The 20,379-nt window shown below is 43.4% G+C and overlaps 1 protein-coding gene across 1 annotated transcript; it reads right to left on the bottom strand.

Moving 5' to 3' along the window:
* Positions 1-8,728: 8,728 nt before the first annotated feature.
* Positions 8,729-18,402, bottom strand: klf6a (Kruppel-like factor 6a). Its single transcript, XM_055037701.1, has 4 exons — positions 18,030-18,402; positions 15,040-15,652; positions 13,379-13,502; positions 8,729-12,061 (listed from the first exon to the last, which is right to left on the bottom strand). The coding sequence occupies exons 1-4, from the start codon at positions 18,129-18,131 to the stop codon at positions 12,010-12,012; spliced, it is 891 nt and encodes a 296-aa protein (XP_054893676.1). The 5' UTR covers positions 18,132-18,402; the 3' UTR covers positions 8,729-12,009.
* Positions 18,403-20,379: the final 1,977 nt, after the last annotated feature.

Genomic DNA, 20,379 nt, shown 5'->3' with positions numbered 1-20,379 from the left:
TGTGACAAGCTTGGCCAGGACTTGTTGCTGTAGAATAATTGAAGTAATAAAAAAAAAGTACATAAATAAATCAATAATTGCTTTTGTTGCAATGCTAAAGTTGTGAACCAGCAGCACCAAAGACGGGCCAAAACGGCCCAAACTTTTAAAGCGGAGTGTTTATGAATTCCTAAAGCGATTCAACCTCATCTTTTCTTGCACAACGATCACAGTGCGAGGAAAGCAGAAAGCGTGCAACGCATGAGTTGAAAGCAGAACCATTTTCAAAGTGTGAAATTAAAATACACGTTGTCGCGAGGCTATCAGAATCTCTCCTCTGCTTTCTTTCTGTAACTCTTTCTTTCTTTGTTTCTTTGTTTCTTTCTTTCATGCTTTCCTTCCTTCTTTCTTCTTTTTCTTTTCCACTGCCAGGTACAACACACAGTCAGGAGGCAGTTGTCATGGTGATTAATGCAAATGCACTCTGTTAACCTGTACATGAGAAGACTTTTTTTTTTTTTCAAAGCATCTCAGACCTTGACTTCAGCTAATAAGTGTCTCTCCTCACTACCTACGGTACACAATGGCGGCAGAAATTGAAAATCACGCCGGCTTTTATGACGGTTTGACATCTCGTTTAGCTGCTGTAAATGAAACCCCCCCCCCCGAACCCCCTGTTCTTCAGATTGCGGATTGGTGTCACGGTTTGACGACGGCGCGCCGAGAGCGCGACGCTCTTTCTCGAAACGGGAAGAAGTGACAAAGCAGTTGTTCTGCTGGAGGAACCTGACACGAGCGAGCACAGCAACCGGCGACAGCCAATGCCACGGCAGCGCCATAACAACTGGAATCATTAGCGTACAAAAACCGGTAAAGTATTGCGTCGGTGCTCCTTGGAGCAACGTGACCTGCCTGGAATGCCTTAATGAGAGCGGGAAAGGGCAGAGACAAAGACGTCCTTCCATCAGGGAAGGACGTACTCGCCTGTCCTCGCTCCTTCTCGACCGCTCGACCCCGGGCTGCAGCAGCTAACGCTGCGCCCCACTCTATCCCCCATTGAGCACAGCCACTGCTGTCTACTGGTCTGATACAAGCCAGACACTCAGAGACCCAATCTAATTACAGACACAATTATGACTGTGACCCGGTTCAACCCGGATTTGTATCCAAATGGACTCATTTACCTTGTGTCCCGGAGACGCGTCTTCTGAGGACTGGACGTTGAGTCCAGAGACCCGTCTCCCGCTCAGGTTCTTCATCTCTCAATTATAGGAGTCACACGTGTGTGTCCTGCACTCAAACACTGTGATGATTGTTTGATTATTTCTTTGTTTCATTGTCACGATGTTCTTTCTTACTCTCTGTCAGATTTGGATCACAAAGAAAGTTTGTCTGTGCAAGAATTGTTTTAGTTTCATTTGGACTCCACCGAATTAAAGGGGCATTTACAGCACAATCAAGTGGCCTTCAGTTGTTATAAAGTTGCCATATATATATATATATATATATATATATATATATTATATATATATATATATATATATATATATATATATATATATATATATATTAAATATGACTTAAATGAAATTGTACTTATGCCTTGAAATTAGGACTGTCTCTTTAAGAAGCTCCTTCTCTTTCTGAGGCTCCACCTTCAGGAAGTCGACACAATATGGCTCCTCTATTAACTCTTTAATAAGTTCTTTTTGTTTTTTTTTTTTTTTAACAAATGTTGCACGGAGAAGTAGCTCCTAAAATTAGCTCAGCAGACGCACACTTCCACCAAGCCTTTGCTAATTGCTGCCGTCTAGTCTGAAGGAGATGTGAGGCTGAAGCCCGGGAACTCGCCTTGACCTCGAAGATGGCGCTCGGTCCAACCAGCTGTTTTTCCCAGCTGAACGGTTGCTACGAGAGATTAAATGGTTTCTCAAACATGCATGAAAGCTCAAAAGCGTGGAAGTTACATAATGCTGCCCATTTCGTGTATTTTCAGTGTTTTCTGCAAAATCCTTGCAGGATCAACACAATCGCGACTCAACGTGAGACGTTTTAGTCGCCTCGGGATGCTGGACGATTGAAACCTAAAGTTCCAGTCAAGTTTCTTTATTTCTGTGAATTGTTTTGTGAATACTTGGGGAGGATTTATGAAACATGTGGATTGCACGTCCAGACGGTCAGTTGATTCTATAAAATCAAACAGAAAATGAACAAGTCGGTATATCCCAGAAAGTAACAAACCCGGTCACAGCTTATAAAAATCCTTTCGTGTATCACACATAAACTAAAATTAAAATGAATGTTTCAGACAATCTTTAAATATATTTTTCCAGAACATCAGGCTGCTTTCATCAGTTTTGGTTAAATGACATTCTGTCAAAACGATTCCCTAACTCATTTCAATTAGACTCCCTTATTCTTGTTTTGCCCGGTATGTTTTGAATCGTGACAGTAATAGGACAGACAAACTCCGCCGATACGAGAAGGCATTAAAATCATAATGCAGACCACTTACTGTCTCTGACGGTTCCCTGTCATCCAAGCTGCAGCGGAGTCTTGCCAAAGTCTGCAGGCAGAAGGCAAATTACAGGCTGAAAAGCTGACAGATTGTGATTTTTGCGACATAAATGATTCTGGCAAACCCCGAAGCCCCCGGAGTGCTCCGCTCAGTATTGTTCCGCGTTTTGGCGGCGGAGAGCCCTCGCAGCGAAAGTGCTGAGGGCAACAAGTACGTACGATAACTGGCAATAAACTCCGGTCACGACAAGTCGGTAACACCAGGTCGCGTCGTAATGAAGAGGTTGAGCAGCCGGCGTGCTCAGGAGGGAAAACCACCCGTCATTCACAACCAGAAACGATGACGGCGAACAAAAATGTTTCGCACAGAATCCAGCTCTTTCCTGCAAATGCAAGCGCAAATGGTTTGCAGGAGTAATTCTCAGCTGCAGCCAAACATGCTCACTAACATCTCAAACTGGAGTTGAGCAAATGAAGCTTAGAGTAAATTTGGACAGATCCGACATCGCAATGAAAGACCATGCCAGTGGACACCAAGTGTTTTCGCTCCGTTTTGTTGCATGTGAAACGATGTTAATAATGGCGATTCAGAACAATTTTAAAGCGGAATTTGCAGACCTATTTCTCGAGTGAAAAACAATCAAATTCACCAAAAAAAATAAAAAACTGTAGTATTAATGAGTCGAACAAGAAGCGGACTATTTTTGAAAATGTGCAAAATTACCTTCATAAAATCTGAATGTCGGTTAAGATTGTAACCTGTGCTGCAGAGATTGGCTAATATTTCTTCAGTTTTACTAATGTGACTTTATAAAGAGCAGAATGTTGAAATGGTAAAAGATTCAACACAACAAGCTCTGGACGGAGTTTATTCTAGATGCTTTTGCACAACTTTATCCAAAACAAGAGACAAGAGAGAGAAAAACTAAGTTTTTAGTAACATCTCGCAGAGTCCTCCCTCATTCAGCTCCTTCAGACTAGCCAGCAGCAGTTAGCAAACACCTTTTAAGTTGTTTTTGACGCATACAGGCGTTTTCACGTCGACCGGAGGTAACATAAGCTGTTTCCTTTACATTTGTGCGCGAAGCTTTGTCGGTATTCCGCTAATATTGAGAAGACACACAAGTTTTGTAATGAAGTAAGAAAAGCAATTAAAATTACACAAGAATATGTTCATATGTGTTGAAATTCTAAAACATCCACTTCTCACACTGTGTGTGCGCCTCGAACACAAGACACAGCAGAAGCGACGGAAAACAAACAAATTCAGCTTTGTTGTGGCCAACGTTCTCAGCTCTTTTAATTCCAACATGCTAATTAGGTCTGGAATCCAATTTACTGTGGTGGTTCAGTTAAGGAAATATGCATTATTTAAGGAGGCAGGGCAGGAGGGGGGCATATAGGAGGGATTAATCATCGACTGGAGATGGAACAAAAGCAGCGCTCTTCCAGACGCGACAGAAAACACCGGAATGGGAAGGACGACGAAAGCGAAGAGATATCAACACGGCAGGCGATGATCACGATAATGGCAAAGTGTTTGTTTTTTTTTCTTTTTTTTTTTGCCAACCGGCTCCTTGGGTGCCAAAAACATGAAGGAGGGGTCGCTGACCTCGGATTTCAGCCCCGTTCCCGCTACCAGCCAAATCATAATAGAGTCCATTAAGAGAGGCAGAGGGAGAGAAAGCCCTGACTCTGGAGTAAAGTCTGCATATGTGATGACTTGCAGTCTGGCTGGCTGAATGAAGCAGGCTCAGAGCCTGATAACCTTCTCTTTCCTTATTATTTCCCCTCATTTAACTCACTCTGCGCCTCCATCACAGTCCATTTTCTTTGCGAGTGCGTGCGTTGCCGCGCGGCACCCGGCCGTGGAAATCTCTCACTCCTGCGAGCGCGTCTGTTATTTCACAGCAATTTTGGATAATGATTTATTTTACAATCCACAATTGGAAGGCCTTCCGCTTGAAAGGGAACGATAAAATAGTAATCCCGTTGCAATTATGTCGTTAGAGATATAGTCACATGCATTGGGGATCAGGGATACAACCGGCGTGGACCCGACAGTGTTTTTTGGAATCGCTCTGACAAACACGTCCTGTTAGCAGAGTTGGCAAGAGGCCGCGACTTTAATCTGCACTCTTCTGCACTTGCTGTGGAGAGTCGATCCGTAGCCAAATATAGAGATATGTATTGTCTTACCGTTTTTGTGCAATTGCTACTTATAGATTCACAATTTTGAAAGCACAAAAAAGTAAAAAAAAATCAAAAGAGCAGATTTGCCACCAAGAAAATGTGCAGCCTACTGACTTGAGAAAAGGTGTAGTTAAACCCTTTTTTTTTTTTTTTGAAGATTTCTGATATTTTATTGTCAGTTCCTGAGTTTAGAGGCAGTGTGAACCAGGCACTTGCTGCAATTTTATAGGACAATCAAGTAATTATGGTAACTTCAGTTGTTATAAAAATGTTATATATATATATCAACCAGTCTGGTTGGTATTGAACAACCAGACTGAACAGCTGTCACAGACCAAAACGGGAAAACACAACGACATCAGCTCCCACTCCGAGAATTGAATTTTCCCAACTAAGAATTAAAGTCCAAAACTTTCTAGTTCAAGCAGAGGTTTTTGACCAAGAATAACGAGCCACTGTTAAAGCTTTTATTCACAAATTAGACGGGAAAATTTAGATTTCTGCGGTTATATTTTCTATTATTGAGATAAATGGGATGTATTTTAAAAAGCATCTTCATGTCAGAACATCCAGACACAAAAGTCGTCTTCACCCTAAACATACAACTTCAATTTATCCTTTGTTTGTTTCACAAATGTTTCAAAGCCCTGATTAGTTGTTTACCAAAAGTTAAATTTAGATTTTCAAGATTAAATTAGGGAACAAATATAACCAAACATCTTGTTTGAAGGGATGGGGTGGGGGGGGTCTCACCAAGCTGAGAGAAGGGGTTAGAGAAATGCTTAATAACCCTGGGGAGGACGTAGCTTTTGAAACATATGGCTCAGCCCACCCTAATGAATTTTGCACAGTTCTTTCAAGTATCAAGTTCGGGCTGTTTCTCTGCAGAGACGCGTCCCCCCGTGGCTCAGGCTTTGGGGTTTTTAAACATGCAATTTGGGCTCGAAAAAATAATGACTGAGTTGTAAAACCGGCGTTGCAGAGTGAACGCTAAAAACACTACCAACAGCAATTACTTTCGGCTGACACGCTCGCACGCTTTCTGTCGCCTCGTGACAAAAGCACATTTCCAAGCCCCTCGCATTGTCATGGAACGCCGCAGCCCCCCCAATCCCACCTCGTCTTCAGTCGAGACGGGTGACATCTAAAGATGATGGATTGTTCCCAGCCATCCTTTGGGGTTGAGTCTGTGTTACAATATCAATGTGGGAACGCTGACGCTGAATGGGAGAACGGGCTACATCAAAGGAGGAATGGAATCTTCGCGCCAGATTTATGAGAAACTTTATCCAAGACAGGCCACTTCAGAGAGGAGGCTGTTGTATGGTGAGCAGAGACGGCGCGAGGTATCAGCCTCAAAAACGTCGACGTGGAACCCCAAGACGCTTTTTGGGGCGAATGTGGCTAAGTTGGGGGAGCCTTAGCCACTTCGCAAACGTCAGGCGAACGAGATTGCGGAAGCTTTCGAAGTCAACTGCAGAGGACTTGAAATGTAAGGAAGAGGCAGAAGAGGCAGAATGAGGCAAAAGCCTGGAAGACACATACAAAACACAAAAAGAATGTGGAAGAGGAACGAAAACTTTTAGAAAGTGCAAAAATCCCCAAAAAGGGAAAAAATAGGACGGGTTTACGGTTGGGCAGAAAGTTGGGAGTACAGTTGGAAGGAGGGTGGAAGACGTCGATACGATGAGACGCAGTCGCAATGTCATGAATGATCAGAATGAGGTAAAAACTGAATGGCTGAAACAGCACAAAGTACGCAGAAGTAAAGTAGTAAAAAGTGTACAGAAAACCAGTGGAGGAACTCAAGCGGGTGAATACATTAATCAGGATCCATGGGGATCCATCAGGATTAATCGTTTTTTTATCATAAATTTGAAAGGCAATGATTCATTTTTATAATGTGATAGTTTCAGCTTGTTGACATAGTTAGAGTGACATTAATTAGCAATTACTCATTTTTAGAAGCGTTATTTACAGATTTTCATAACTGCTTATTCAGTTCGGCGGCTCCTTCGTGACTCTATGAAGATCCTTGTTGCCATGTTTAGCGGGAGGAGGACAGGACAGGAAGTGGGTCCCAAAATCAAATTTTGCCCAAGGCCCCGTACAGCCTTGGACCGGCCCTGATGAAGGACAAAAAAGCCAAATACATTCATCACCACATGTCCAGCTCCGGATGAAGAGTTTGAAACCGAACGGGGTTCCTTTTTCTCTTCAGCTCATACGTTAGACACGATATTGACAAATTAAGCGAGGCAGCAGTTTGAGGAGATCAAGGAGCTGCGGTGTTCTGGGCAAAAACAACAACTCTTGAACACTCGAGCCGGGAGGCTTAATTACCAACTGGGGGGAAAAGCTTTGTTTAGGGCTCTTACTGGAAATCAGGGCCGGCCCATTCGAGGTCAACGGCATTCAGCATTTCTCTTTTTTTTTTTCTTTCCTCCACCTTATGCTGATGTTAGTTTGTGTCTTAAAGTCGCCTCTTTGGTTTATCAACTGCTGTTTTTATGTCATTATCCATATCAAGTAGGGTAATTAGCTAACAAATGTATAAAGGCGGCTCTCGAATTAAAATGCCACGGGCGCTGAGAGATGGAGATAAATTATTTATGCTGCTTTGATTAGCTCTAGATTACTTGAAGGAATGAGCAGTCAGACTTTTTCTTTTTTCTTTTCGGTTTTTATATTCCGGCAGAATATTGCTCCGAGAAAAGTTGTTTTTGTGGGGTGTTTTTTTTATTATTTTTTTTAATTTAAAGAAAAGTTTAGTCAGTCGAGGAAATTAAATAATTTTCCCCTTGCTCGCTAAATGACTCGCAGCCCGCTTCACGTTTTGTCCCTTTTCTGAGCACAAATTAAATGTGTTTCATGGAGAATTTTAGGTTGTAGACCAACAAACTAGTGGAAAAACGCTGAAACGGAAGAAAATTGATTTTGCTTCCTCTTTCCCCCGTTTTTACACACATATATATAAAATGTGTGTATCCACGTCAGCACTTTTCATCTATTTTCAGTCAAGTTTGAGTTTTAGTCCACTCGGTTTTACTTTAGCGGCTAAAACATGAAGTCATGTTTTAGGGTTTCTGGCAAACAGTTGTGCTCAGAAGTTAACTTGTGAAATTGAGAATACAGCCGAAATTTAACAAAGCGGGTTCTTTTGAACCAAGGAACACAGAAGGAAAGTCCGCTATAAATTTGTGGAGAAGTTGAAAGTAGGTTTGGAAACGACATCCTAAGCTTTGAACATCTCGCTGTTGAAACTGCAAATATGCCAGGAAAAGGTCATCGATGTAATCCGTCACGGTAACTCCAGAGTCGCTGGATCCGCACTTCGTTTGGGGAAGAAAGACACAAAACAGTCTGCGTTTAGTTTGCAGCAAGCCACAAAAGAGACGCGGCACCCAAGTCGAAAGAGGAGTTCTTCTTAGAGGCGACCTAAAAAGGATACAAAAAAGGCGATGGCACAGCACCCTAAACGCACCGCAGTGGTAAAGACGCTTCCATTAAAGATGAAAACCTGTCAGAGGCTGCAGAACAAGCCGAGGCCTACAGCAGCAGTTCGAGGTCACAGCATATTATGGCCCAGTCAAAGTCTAAATGTTTGACTGGACCAAGGGAGAATCTGTGTGAAGGCTTTAAAACGTTTATGCCGATTTATGCTGAAGAAGAAATGGGAGAAAGTATCACTGTGGTTGTGCACAGCTGGAGTTGCTGGGCTGAACACAAAAGCACGCCACACTTTTCAGATCACTTATGATCCAGCCTGTATTGAAACCACTAGGCGCCGGTCTCTTGCATAACATTCCGATAAACTGCATCAAGATGTGAAAATATGCGAACGTTCGAAAAGGATATGTAACGTTTTTTTTTGCAAGGCGCGCTATATATCCTCGCGTCTAATTTAGCCAGAGTACTGCAGAGCAGCATGCCAGGCGGCCATTTTCCCCCTCCAACCGTGCAAAACAAGCACTCACAGTAATAAAAATCCAAGTGAGCAGAATCAGCTGATGAGACAAAGGAAGCCAGCCAAGAAAAGTCAGATAAGAATTTCTTATTATTCCAATAAAAAATACATTCATACAGAAATATAACAATTTTGCAAAACAATTTCAAATAAAAATTTCATAAAGCATAAACATAACAATTTTACAAAAGTCTTTTTTTTTCTCTTATACAAAGATTCAGTTGAGAACAAAAGAGCTGTGTGTGTGTGTGTGTGTGATAGAGAGAGCAAGAGATAGTGTGTTTTCTGTATGAGAGAGAACAGCTGGGTGAGTGGGATGAAAGAGAGATGATGATGATGATGATGTGGAAATAAATGCAAGCAAAATGAAAACAAAAAAACAAAAAAAAAAAAACGACGCTAAATCAAGGCTCAATTATCACTGGAAGGATATCGGCTCGCCGACGTCACAGATGCTGCGGCTCTTTGCAGCAACTCCCCCCCCCCCCAAAAAAAAAAAAAATCTACCGCAGCAAGCAGTTTCAAAGCTTGAACTCATCCTCCGTCTCCTGCGACTGATCCGAAATCCATACGTCCGGAGCGTGTCGCGGTCGCCGCGACATCGGAGGTCGCCGACCCCGGGTGGGAGCGGACAGATCGCCTCATCCTGATCAACTGAAGTCAAATCACCTCTTTTTTTTTTTTCTTCCTCCCACCCCCTGGCAATCTTTCTGCTACAGTGTCAATAATGTTTTTTTTTCCCCCCCTTCTGCCTAATTTCCTCATGCATCCCTCCTTCATTTCCCCTCTGCGTTACAGTTGCAGCTTTGGCCGAAACAACGCGCTCCAGACAGGTCAATAACCAACCTACACAGTCAGCAGTCTGTGACAGATTCCATGCCAACAAAGCCTTTAGCAATTCATTACCGAGAGGCAGTACAAGGCGAGGCCTGTCCGACTGCAGCCTGTTAATTACAATAAATCTTTAGCTTTTTTTCTTTTCTCCCCCCTTCAGTCCCACTTGGATGCGGGGACAGGAGATGGGAGAACCAGCAGAGGAGAGGAAGGGTAACTGAGTTCAAGCTAAAGTTTCAGACAGCCGCCCCCCAGCTGCTTTTATCACTTGCCGCCGAAAAGAAAGTCGCGTTTCTTTGTCGTCTGTGCCGTCAGACGGTCGGATTCTCGGGGCCACACTCGAAACGTCGCCGACTTTTTATCATTTCAACATCTTGATCACTTTGTACCTTTGTGCTGCTGTGTGAGATGGACTCGAGTACATACTACACAGTAGTTAACGCCTTTAATCAACAAATTTAAGTGCTCCCAGGTTACAGCATCGCCTTATTTACAAGTTAACTTAAATGCGATAAACAGCTAATCCACTGCTCCGTCTCAAAAAATAAAAAACTAACAAAAAACGGCAAACCAACTGATAACAGGTACTTTGTGTGAAAGACTTAAAAAATGGAACAACTCAATTAGTCGTGGGGAAAATGTAACTATTGCAACTGTTTTGTAATTGAGCCTTGATAGAGCTTGTAAAAAAAAAAAAAAAATTATAAATCACCCAGTCGACAAACGTGACATCCCCAGGTGGGAGGCCACTTGCATAAGGCACCATTAAGGTCAACAGTGCATTATTAGGTAGAAAGAAAAACGAGTATACGCACACACACATACATAAACAAAAGAAGTACTAAGCAGAAATTAGTCTTTGAGGCATCAGATGGATATGAGCAGCAGTGAAATCTCCAGGCAGATGAAAAACCACAATGAAGAGGAAACTTAAAAAAAAAAAAAAAAAAAAGGGGATGAGAATAGAGATGAACCGATCAACCAGCCAGATGTTGAATACATCAAAATGAAAAATCCCCACTTTTTTCAAGTAACTTTATCCTTTTTTGTTGTTGTTGTTGAATAATGATAAAAAACGTTTTAATTTATAGGAATCTGGTAAATGTTGGAGACATACAACGTGATGCACAAAGAGGGGACGAGTTATTCCTTCACTTGTGTTTGATTTAAAAAAATATAAATAAATAATCGGCATGGGCCGGTCAAGCCAGATCGGTGCATCTCCACCAAAAACAAAATAAAAGGAGGAATTGTCGAGGCCTTTATGTACAATATTGTAACATCTAACCGTTTGCGTTTTTAGCTGCACTTTTCTTGAAACTATTTGCAGTCCTGATTACAGTGGGAAACTGGAAATGGAAACAATCCCTAGAACCATGCAACACCTGTCTATGATACTGAAGTTAATAGTATAGTTGTGTTATTACCTCTAAGCACACAGCTCATACAGTCGGTACTACAAATGGGTTTTGTAGCTTGTAGAAAAATTAAGAAACCAGGCTACATAACACATTGCACATTTAGTAGCTGCACCAAAAAATAACAAAATAAAATTAAAATAAAAAAGTAAAAAGAAAAACCACCAAAACAAGGCTTCTGTCATTCAGGGAAGAGGTGGTGGAGGCACAGACCAGAAGGCGTCATGTCTATGTTCTGGTCGGACCCAAAGCCTGACGCGTTTCAGATGAAGCGATCCGAACCACCCCGGCCCCCCGTTTTTAGAGTCTGGCAGCCAGACAGACGTGACCCGGCCTCATCCTCACGCCGCTGCCCTGAGCTCGCCTCCGCCACAGAAACTCATTCAGTCCACAGCAACATTGGTACCAGCCCCGCACCAATCCGTCTTCTCGTCAGTCCTCATCCTGGGCCGGTCAGCCAATCTCAGACATTCACAGTGCAGACATGCTAACCTCAGACAGGTTTGTAAAGTACCAGTGTATCTGCTGTCCGGGAGACGTTTCCCCCCCCCCAAAACATCATGCACCATACATACAATTCATTCACTCGCCTTTTTTTTTTTTTTCTTTTTCTCCTGTAAGCATTTTTTGTTTGTTTTTTTGTTTCTCCCCACCCCCCCGGCTTCCCCTTGGTCTTTTCTTAAAGTTCTCGATGGAAAACCATTTCCTTCCCACTCGCGTCCGCAATTTCGTCGTCCTGTTGCAACAGAAAACCATCAGAGCGCCCGTCTCCAAAAAAAGAAAACACAACAAGAAAAAGAGAAACAAAGTGAGGTCCCGGAGGCACTGGGTTATTTCGGTACGGTGCAAAACGGCATGCTTTGGCTGGGACACGCCTCCTCCTTCCGCCCCATTCGCCCTCGCCGCTCTGCTCTCTGGGACAGTTCAACCAAGAGGCCAGTCGGGAGATGGCGTGCGTTTGGATTTTTAAAATTTTTTTTTTCCTCTCTCCATCAAAAAGAAAAAAAAAAGAAAAAAAAGAGGAAAAAAAAAAACGTTTGAGAGAGAAAATTTCAGAGGATTTTCCCTTCGGTGCGTTGCCCGGTGGACGCTGGCCCTGCGTTAGACGTGCCTCTTCATGTGAAGGGCCAGGTGGTCTGACCTGGAGAAACATCTGAGGACAGAGAGAAAGAACAAGAGGTCAGTCGGTAACCAAGGAAACGGTTTAAAAAGATCAAGGGTAGGGATTAATCGATTGTGCTGACGATTAATCAGATGAAAAGAAATTGCACCTTCAGTTTTTAATTTAAATCGCATTACAAGATGCCGATATATGATTCCATTCTGTTTTAAATAAGGACTAAACATTTTCTTCACTATTAACTTAGCATTCTTTTAATGTACACTTGATCATTTGTAGCAAAGGATGCATCTGCAGAAAAATAAAAATAAAAATGAAAAGACGAGAAGCTTTCTGCTGGACTTGACATCAATGTATTGCAGGCTGATCTGCTGATTCATTTTCCGATGAACCAGTCAAAAATTGGACAGCAAAACATGGTGTTTTTTTCCTTCTACAAAATGTTTAAGTTTTAACTTCAACATTTGAAGCCAGCAGTGCTAAAACGATTGATCACGATTAATTGTTTCAGTCCTGCTTCACATTTTGTCACACTGCAACATTTCAGGATCGTTTGTTTCCTTAGAGTCTAGATCTACATAGTAGCATAGTCGTTGTCAATTAGCTCTGATTCTGTATTTCACATTCCCACAGGATGATGCCACCATCACCATGTTTCTCTGAGTTCACAGCTGACTTTGACTAGGCCACAGCACAATGCTGTAATGTGCAGAGTTACCTTTCTACCACATGTAGGCCAAAACTTGAACTTTCCTCTTATCTGACCAGAGCACCTTGTTCTGCTTCTATGCAGCGTTACTGGTGTGAACTCTCGGCTGCTTCTGGATCCTTTATGACGCTGTTTCTTTTTTTTTGTTTTGTTTTTCTTTGCTCACCAGTGTTCTCTAAAAGAAAACCTCCGAGGCCTTCACAAAACATTCATGAAGACTTCTGAAGGTAATTGGAGCAGAGGGGATGAATGTAAATGCAAAACTTTTGAGATATTTATGTGGAGAAACAACAATACTTTCGCCGCCTCCACATCACAATAACTCACTTTTGTTTGTCTGTCACATAAAACATAACCACATACTCAGGTTTGTGGTTTTTATTGTGAGAACGCTGCTAAAACACAAATCTTCTGAAGTGTTTTTTTTTTTTGTCTGTTTTCTCGTCTAAATGTATCTGAAATAAGAACAACCTAACTTACGAGCAACTTTCCTGCAAGACAGAGGAGCTTGTTTTGCAATTCCTTAATGTTAATCAAAACGTTTTGGGTTCACTGGGATACGATTTCACTCATGACTTTTTCCCAGCTTATAGAGTCAAATGGAACTAGTGCAGCGGACAGTGCGAGGACAAGCGGCTTACCTGTCACAGTGATTGCATTTGAATGGCTTGGCCCCTGTGTGCTTCCTGAAGTGTCTGGTCAGCTCGTCGCTCCGTGCAAAGCGCCACTCGCAGCCCTCCCACGAACACCTGTACGGTTTCTCACCTGCGGAGCAGACGCACGGCGACGTTAGAGGGACGCTTACATTCTCAGCGTAGTTATTTAAATTGCATTCAAATTGGCCGTGCGCGAGAGAGAGAGAGAGAGAGAGAGCGATGACGCAACTAAAACAACAACAACACACACACAAAAAAAGCGCCCACAATCCGATGGAGACTGAAATTCCTACAGAGTCTGTTGGCTCGGGTTCGGATTCTGATGCGACCTGCAGCAGGCCGAGAATGCAGACTAGTGCATCGTGGGAGCGGGGAGAAGAAGGGAGGGAGGAAGGGAGAGTGGGGACAGAAATAAACGAGTAAACCGAAACAACACAAGCAATTTCTCGCTACTAAATAAAAATAAAAGACATTTAAATGACCATTCGGAACCCGGCGGCCCCCTTCGCTCCCCGCCCACTCAGCTCTTTCCCATGGCGAAACCCAATCTGTTTGGAAGTCCTTTCATCTCCCATGTGCCACCACTCCCCCCTCCCACTCCCACCTCTCTCTCTCTCTCTCTCTCTCTCTCTCTCTCTCTCTCTCTCTCTCTCTCTCTCACCCACTGGTTCGCTCTCTGGCTCCGTCAGTCACATTCCACATAGATTAGGTCACAGTTTAGGTATCCAGCCATGCAGAGCTAATGCTCGCAGCGCTCCAGCTGAGGACATGGTGCAACGTGGGCCTTTAATTACATTACACACTGGCTGGACAATGCCATTAAGGTGGAGGACTGAATTAGCAGCACTTCCATGAGTCACTGGTAGTGATTTTTTTGATTTTTTTCCCTCCCTTGGTTTTCAAGCCACAGACTGACCCTGCAGGAAGCTACGATCGCAACCGTTGATCGACAGTAACTCGTCATTCACACGTTTTTTGCGCGGACTTGCGAATTTCGTTGCGACTTTTCCACAAACCAGGCCCGGTCGTTTACTTCTTCTCTGACCAATCACTGAACTTTGGTTGAATTCTGACCAATCCTCTCAGCCCCTGTTCTAACTTCGCTTCCTGTTTCTCAATGTCTTTCAAAGGTCGAACTTGCAAGATGAAAGTGTACGATGCTAACATGCAACGTCAGCCTATTTATTTATTTACTTTTTTCCGAAAATCATTTTCATAGGTTCTGTAGAAGTTCGTGTTGCCTTCAATGACCAACATGGAGTTCTTCTTTTTGCACTCTGACCGCTCCTCAGATCCTTACGACAAATAAATTAGTATTAAGGATGTTACTTGAAAATGTTATTTGGACTTTACATACTAACTTCCTCAGTATTACCTTCCGTTTGTGGGAAGGTAATGTGCAGCAACGTCATTCATAGACTGTGCAAAAATTAAGCTTTGCAACTTTGGCTGCAATCTTTTAAAAAAAAAAAACTGCAGCAGAAATCAGTCATTTTAGGCCACAAGAACAAAAATAATTTTAAAAAAATCATGGATTGACTGCTTGGAGATGAACTGGTTTTCCTTGAATGGAGCAGCCCCTCCTACTCCGTTTACACACAGATCACATGACCTCAGCGTCCCCCTCCCCTTCCACTGAAACTCACCTGTGTGAGTGCGCTGGTGTGCCTTCAGATGCGAGCTCTTCGTGTAAACCTTGCGACAGCCGTTGAAGTGACACCTATGTACCCGCCTCCGGGCATCCGGGGACGCGTCTCCGCAGAGGAGTCCAGTCTTTTCCGTGGCCTTCGCCACCGCCGCGCCTCCTACTCCCACGCCACCACTGCTGCCGGTCCTGATTTTGACGGGCAGGTTCAGCCCGGCGTGCGTCGCCACCCAGCCATTGACGGCGGCGGCCGTGCCCATGGCGGCCTCCGGCGAGGACGGCGGCGTGCTGATGACGGAGGGGCTAAAAGGTCCAGAGCCAACCAACGTCGACCCCAACGGGTTGGAGGTAAAGCTGTGCGTGGGGGAGAGCTCCTCGAAACTGTCCGAAGCCTCGCTGCTGGCGTCAGAGTTGACGCTGTTGCTGTCCAAGAGCTGGCCGTCCTGATTGTCCTCGTCGTGGGCCGGCACCAGGGCCAGGTTTGGGTCGGCCTTGGCCTTGTCCCCGCAAGCCAGGATCAGCTTGCTCCAGAGGTCCTCCTGGCCGCCGAACTTCAGCTCGGACGTGGAGACGTACGGCTCGCTCTGTAGGTAGCGTTCCAACTCCAAGCAAGTCTGCCAGAATGCACAGGGAAATAAAAAAGAGGGGAAAAGAAAATTATTGTAACAGCTTTTCCTATAGAGAAGCAGCTGAACACCTCTGTGAGGGAAATCCTCTTGAATCATGCATGCACACATCCCCCAAAACGCTTTTTGGCAGCGTCATGCTTGCTTACAACAGGAAGCGCAAACCAGAAAATCAAAGCTACTCCTGCACTTTTAGGGATTAGCTTCAGGAATGTAAGCAGGAAAAAAAAAACCAAAGAATCATGGATCTCTACTCTTGGCCGTGGTGAGTATGTGGCAGAAGTGTTTAAATATTATCTCTGCAGACCTGAATGATTCATTGGGAAAACATCACACTCCACGTCTTCGGCTCCAACCCAACGTGACCCTTCGCAGGTGGAAGTCTCCAGCTGCAAATGTGCACCGTCATTTCAGCGCCGATGACTCACCGAGCAAACTTTAGAGTCCTTAAAAGGAAGACGCTCAACTTCCCCTTGCGGCCTCACAGAGCCGTTCAGTCGCTTTCCCTCTGTTGACATGCAATCCCATCCTCCCCTCAGCAACCAGCAAGTCCAGTAAAACACACACCGTAGCTCCCAGTTTACTTAGGACGTACACGGGAGAGGCCGTTAAAAGTCGGAGGCATTCGTTAGACGGTGCGGGAATAAAAAGATTCTCTGGCTCCAGGTGCACCCACTTTAAATCTGACAATCTTCTTTCTCACCGCTTCCTCACAGTCATATAGCTTGCATATAATTTATTATTTTTTTATTATTATTATTAAAATGGATTTAAATGTAGAGCTTCTGTATGTTTTATTCATTCACTTGTTCATTTGCATGTGGAGGAGCACCAGTCAGGCTTCACCTGGGCTGACCTGCCAATTCCAATTTTGACAGACTCCTTTTTTTCCCCCTCCAGCTGCTTTTCTACAAGGACTATCACCCATAAACGAACAAAAAAATAGATGTAGGCTCTTTAACAGTTGCATTAGGTTTACAAAATGAGATTATCAGTCATTGATATATCAAATAACAAGCTAATGAAAATGAATAAAAAGCAAAGCCGTTGGTTCTTGCATTTAAAGACCAAAAATGGTGGGATTTCTTGGTTTTCTGAAATGATGCATTTATGAGTAAAGCATTCAATTTTCCATGGTAAGCACCTTAAAATGGACCCCCCCTTGTGTATGACAGAGTAACATAGCAATGCCCCTTCCCCATGTTGCTGTGCACTGCCAGTCAGCTGACTGGAAAAAGTCACTTTTTCAAATCATTTACAAATCAACGTAAATGATTTAAAACAAACAAACAAATGATCATGATAGCCAGCATGTGTAAACCAAAAGAGCGCCACCTGTCACCCATATTAAGGCAATGCAGTTTTAAAGCCCATATACACACCTCAAATGTTACTGACATAAATGATAAACATCATTAATGTTGTTGCTTATGTTGTCATGAGCAACAAGACAGATAACTTGTTTGTGACATTTTTGGCATAAAGTGGTGTAGTTTGTCAAGGTTTTCAGCGATGACAGAATAATAAAACTCCTGAGATTATTTTTCCGCTTTTGTTTTTGCCATCCCAAGTTAACCCATAACAGCCCCCCCCCCCACCCACGACCCCCTCTCTACCCCCACCAATCGAAAACTTTCTGGAAGCGCCCCTGCAAGCCTTCGCCAAAAACCTCCTCCAAGCCGAGCTGCTCTGCTGCCTCTACTCATGCGCGAAGGAATTGACATTTCACCGCGTCACGTCGAGGAGTCCATTCAAATCTCAGGGTGAATGCAGGTGAGCGCCACGAGCAGGAAAACACTGTCAAAACCCAGCGCGTGCGTGCTGGGGGAGGAGGTTCGTCGTCATCTCGTGAATGAGTTCAAACATCCACTTCCTCCTGCATCGTCCGTTGTTTTCTCTTAAAGGCAGCGAAAGTAGCTCTCCCACAATAAAATAAAAAATAAAATAAAAAAAACAGGAAAAGAAGAAGCGGTAAAGCTCGTGTTTATATTTACATTTCACAACGCCGTTAAAGATAAAAGTCGCTCGTGTCGCCGAAGGAGAGAAGCTCTCCTCCATTCATTCTGAACGCAGCGCGGCCAAAACAACGACGAGACCCTGCGTGAAGCTGTCAGTGTCAAAGTGAGCCGCCTCGGCGGCGGCGACGTGCCAACACAACTTCACAGCGAAACCGAGACCGAAACAAGCGGCGGGGCACCGTGTGTTCACCACCATTACAGCGACAATCTCACGGACAACTTCTGACACCGCTCGGGTCGGCGGCGTTTGATCTGACAGGAGGCGCGTGAAACCCGCTCAGTTCCGCTTAGCTCGACCAGCTGAGAGTAGATTTGAAAAAGGAAAGAGAAGAAGAAGTTATATTCACCTGCTGCCAGTACTCCTCCAGAGACGGTAAGGCTGAGAAATAGCCCGTGTCGTGAACTATTTGAAGTTCTTGAAAAATACTACACATCGGTAAAACATCCATTTTTCTTCCCCGCACTTAATTGTCTGGAGGGGAGGGAGGTGGGAAAAATAATAATAATAGTAATAATAATAATAATAATAAAAACTATGTAAACACCCGCGTTTTAAATAAAAAATGTCTGTGAAAGGAATAAAGAACGATCCCCTCTGCGATGCAAGCGAAGGTTTGTTTGTAGCAGCAGTCCGTACGTCGGTGCTCCACTTCCTTCTCCCCTAGCCCTTCGCAGCGCTCAGCTCAGGATATTTGCAAACAGCACACTAGACTGGCTGCCGGACAACTGCGCTCTGCAAACTTCCCCTATTCAAACCTGGACCCCAGCCTCCTCCCCTCCTGGTGGCTGCCGTGCATGTCCAATCAGCTTCGAGCAGCGTACGCGGCGGCGAATGACATCACAGCCGGCCAATGGACGCGCTTCTGGTTTGGCTATCTCCCCGCCTCGATTGGCTGACTTCATAAGTTGCTCGCGGCTGATTGGTCGGTTATTTTTGGCGTGTGTATATAAGCGAGTGATGAGCTCGCTTTCCCCGTAGTCTTGACTGTCGGCTGCGCGTTTAGCCACAGACAGCGTATGTGAGCCGAAATAAATAGCCCGATGTGGAAAACAGAACTGCAACTTTGACACGAGTAACAGTTGCAACAGCGCTGCTCAGAAGGGCTGAGTGAGGAGAATGTGTTGACACCAACCTCAGAAAAGACTCTGTGACCATGAGTTGACAGGCTATTATTATGTTATCAGGACACACATGAGCTAAGAGGAAACATTTGTTCTCTTTCTCTATGATTGACTTCATCACCTTTAAAGCAAACTTCTGCTTTCTTTTTTTTTGCCAGCCGCAACATTGAAAATATTAAAATGTGCACTGTCCCTAAAAGCAGAAGTTTGACTATATTGGTTGAAAAAAAAACTTATTTTAACAACCTAATTTGCATTTAAAAGAGATTTAAAATGAAGGATTAATATTCAAGAGCAGTTCCTGAAAGTTAAGGAGTTTGTTTTACCCCGGTTTAGATGTTATGATACATGGGGGGATCTGTATAAATTAACTCAAGAGTTATTCCAAAGATTGTTATAGACAAAAATAAGGAGTCCATGCCATCATTGTATGGTTTTAACAAATTCATGAAAAACTAGTTCTCTGGCTTTTTTTTTTTTTTTGCTGCACTACAAGTTACGAGTTTTTATGAATTATGCAGAGTTGCATTTATACAACTTTATGTTTACTCAACAGTCAAATGTGTAGTTTTTTTTCCAATGAGATTCTCAAAGCATGCAATGTTCAAAGATTTTTCATAAAAATGTGACATGTTCTGACTTATTTATGGTGTTACTACAGCTGCATACATTAGCACATTTGGGTACTTATTGCTCACAATGTAACTGTTTTAGCTTCCATTAACAGTTAGCGAACAGAGGCGGGGTTTCCTCCTGGAGGTAGGGGCACCTGAGCAGTCCACCGTGTTTTTGTGTTGAAAAATGTCAAAAAGTTACAAATATTCTGTGGCGTACAAGCAGGCATGATCATTTAGAAGCCAGCGCAATTGGTAAAATGTGTCAGCTATAAACCTAGCTTAATCTGTCTTTATTGTCACTATTACCTGTGTTTAAAAACCCTATCTACAGTAAACAAACAACTCTTAGCCTGGTGGGAAGGGAAGAAATAAAGTCTGGAGGCCCGCCAGGCTTATTATAACCTGTGGGGAAACCTTGACAGATCCTAATTTACTCAAACTGCCGCATACTTGTTACTTTTTATGTGAGTAGCCAGTAGTCCTTGTCAAAATTTATCACAACAGTGAACTTTCATGACATTACATCGGTCCTTACACAAATGGATTTCCTCCCATTTAACTTCCTTTGGTTATGTCAACTTCCTCTCAACCGGGTTACAATGTTTTGATACACACTACTTTATACATCGGCATGCGGTGGATTCCTTTACTCTAAATAATGCTTGCAAACAATTTCCCCACAATTTTTTGTTGAAAATGATGTGTATGGACACATTGGATTAATTATCGGAACAATCTGATTGTTCAGTAAGATCTGCAGTCAGCTGCCACACTCATAGTGTGGCGTCAGAGCAGCCTTACCCTAATAAGATCATGCTAACAGCTGAATTAGTCGAATTTAGTGGTTTTCGAGGCAGCGTTGCACTTTAAACAACCAGGAAAACCTTTGGTAAATCTTCAAGGTTCAGTGAGATCTTATGGTTCTAAAACTTTCTTTGAGTAAAGCTCATCTTGCTTT

This window comes from Poeciliopsis prolifica, unplaced genomic scaffold (genome assembly GCF_027474105.1).
Source record: "Poeciliopsis prolifica strain line A6 unplaced genomic scaffold, Auburn_PproV2 SCAFFOLD012, whole genome shotgun sequence".
Lineage (NCBI taxonomy): Eukaryota > Metazoa > Chordata > Actinopteri > Cyprinodontiformes > Poeciliidae > Poeciliopsis > Poeciliopsis prolifica.
This window is presented reverse-complemented; position numbering and strand designations above follow the sequence as displayed.

Bases quoted from the DNA above. Each gene is read 5' to 3' on its own strand.
- klf6a (XM_055037701.1), bottom strand. From the start codon at position 18,131: ATGGATGTTTTACCGATGTGTAGTATTTTTCAAGAACTTCAAATAGTT. The intron at 13,503-15,039 runs GTGAGTTTCAGT...TCTGCTCCGCAG, and splicing joins ACACCAGCGCACTCACACAG to GTGAGAAACCGTACAGGTGT. The intron at 12,062-13,378 runs GTAAGCCGCTTG...CTCTGTCCTCAG, and splicing joins AAATGCAATCACTGTGACAG to ATGTTTCTCCAGGTCAGACC.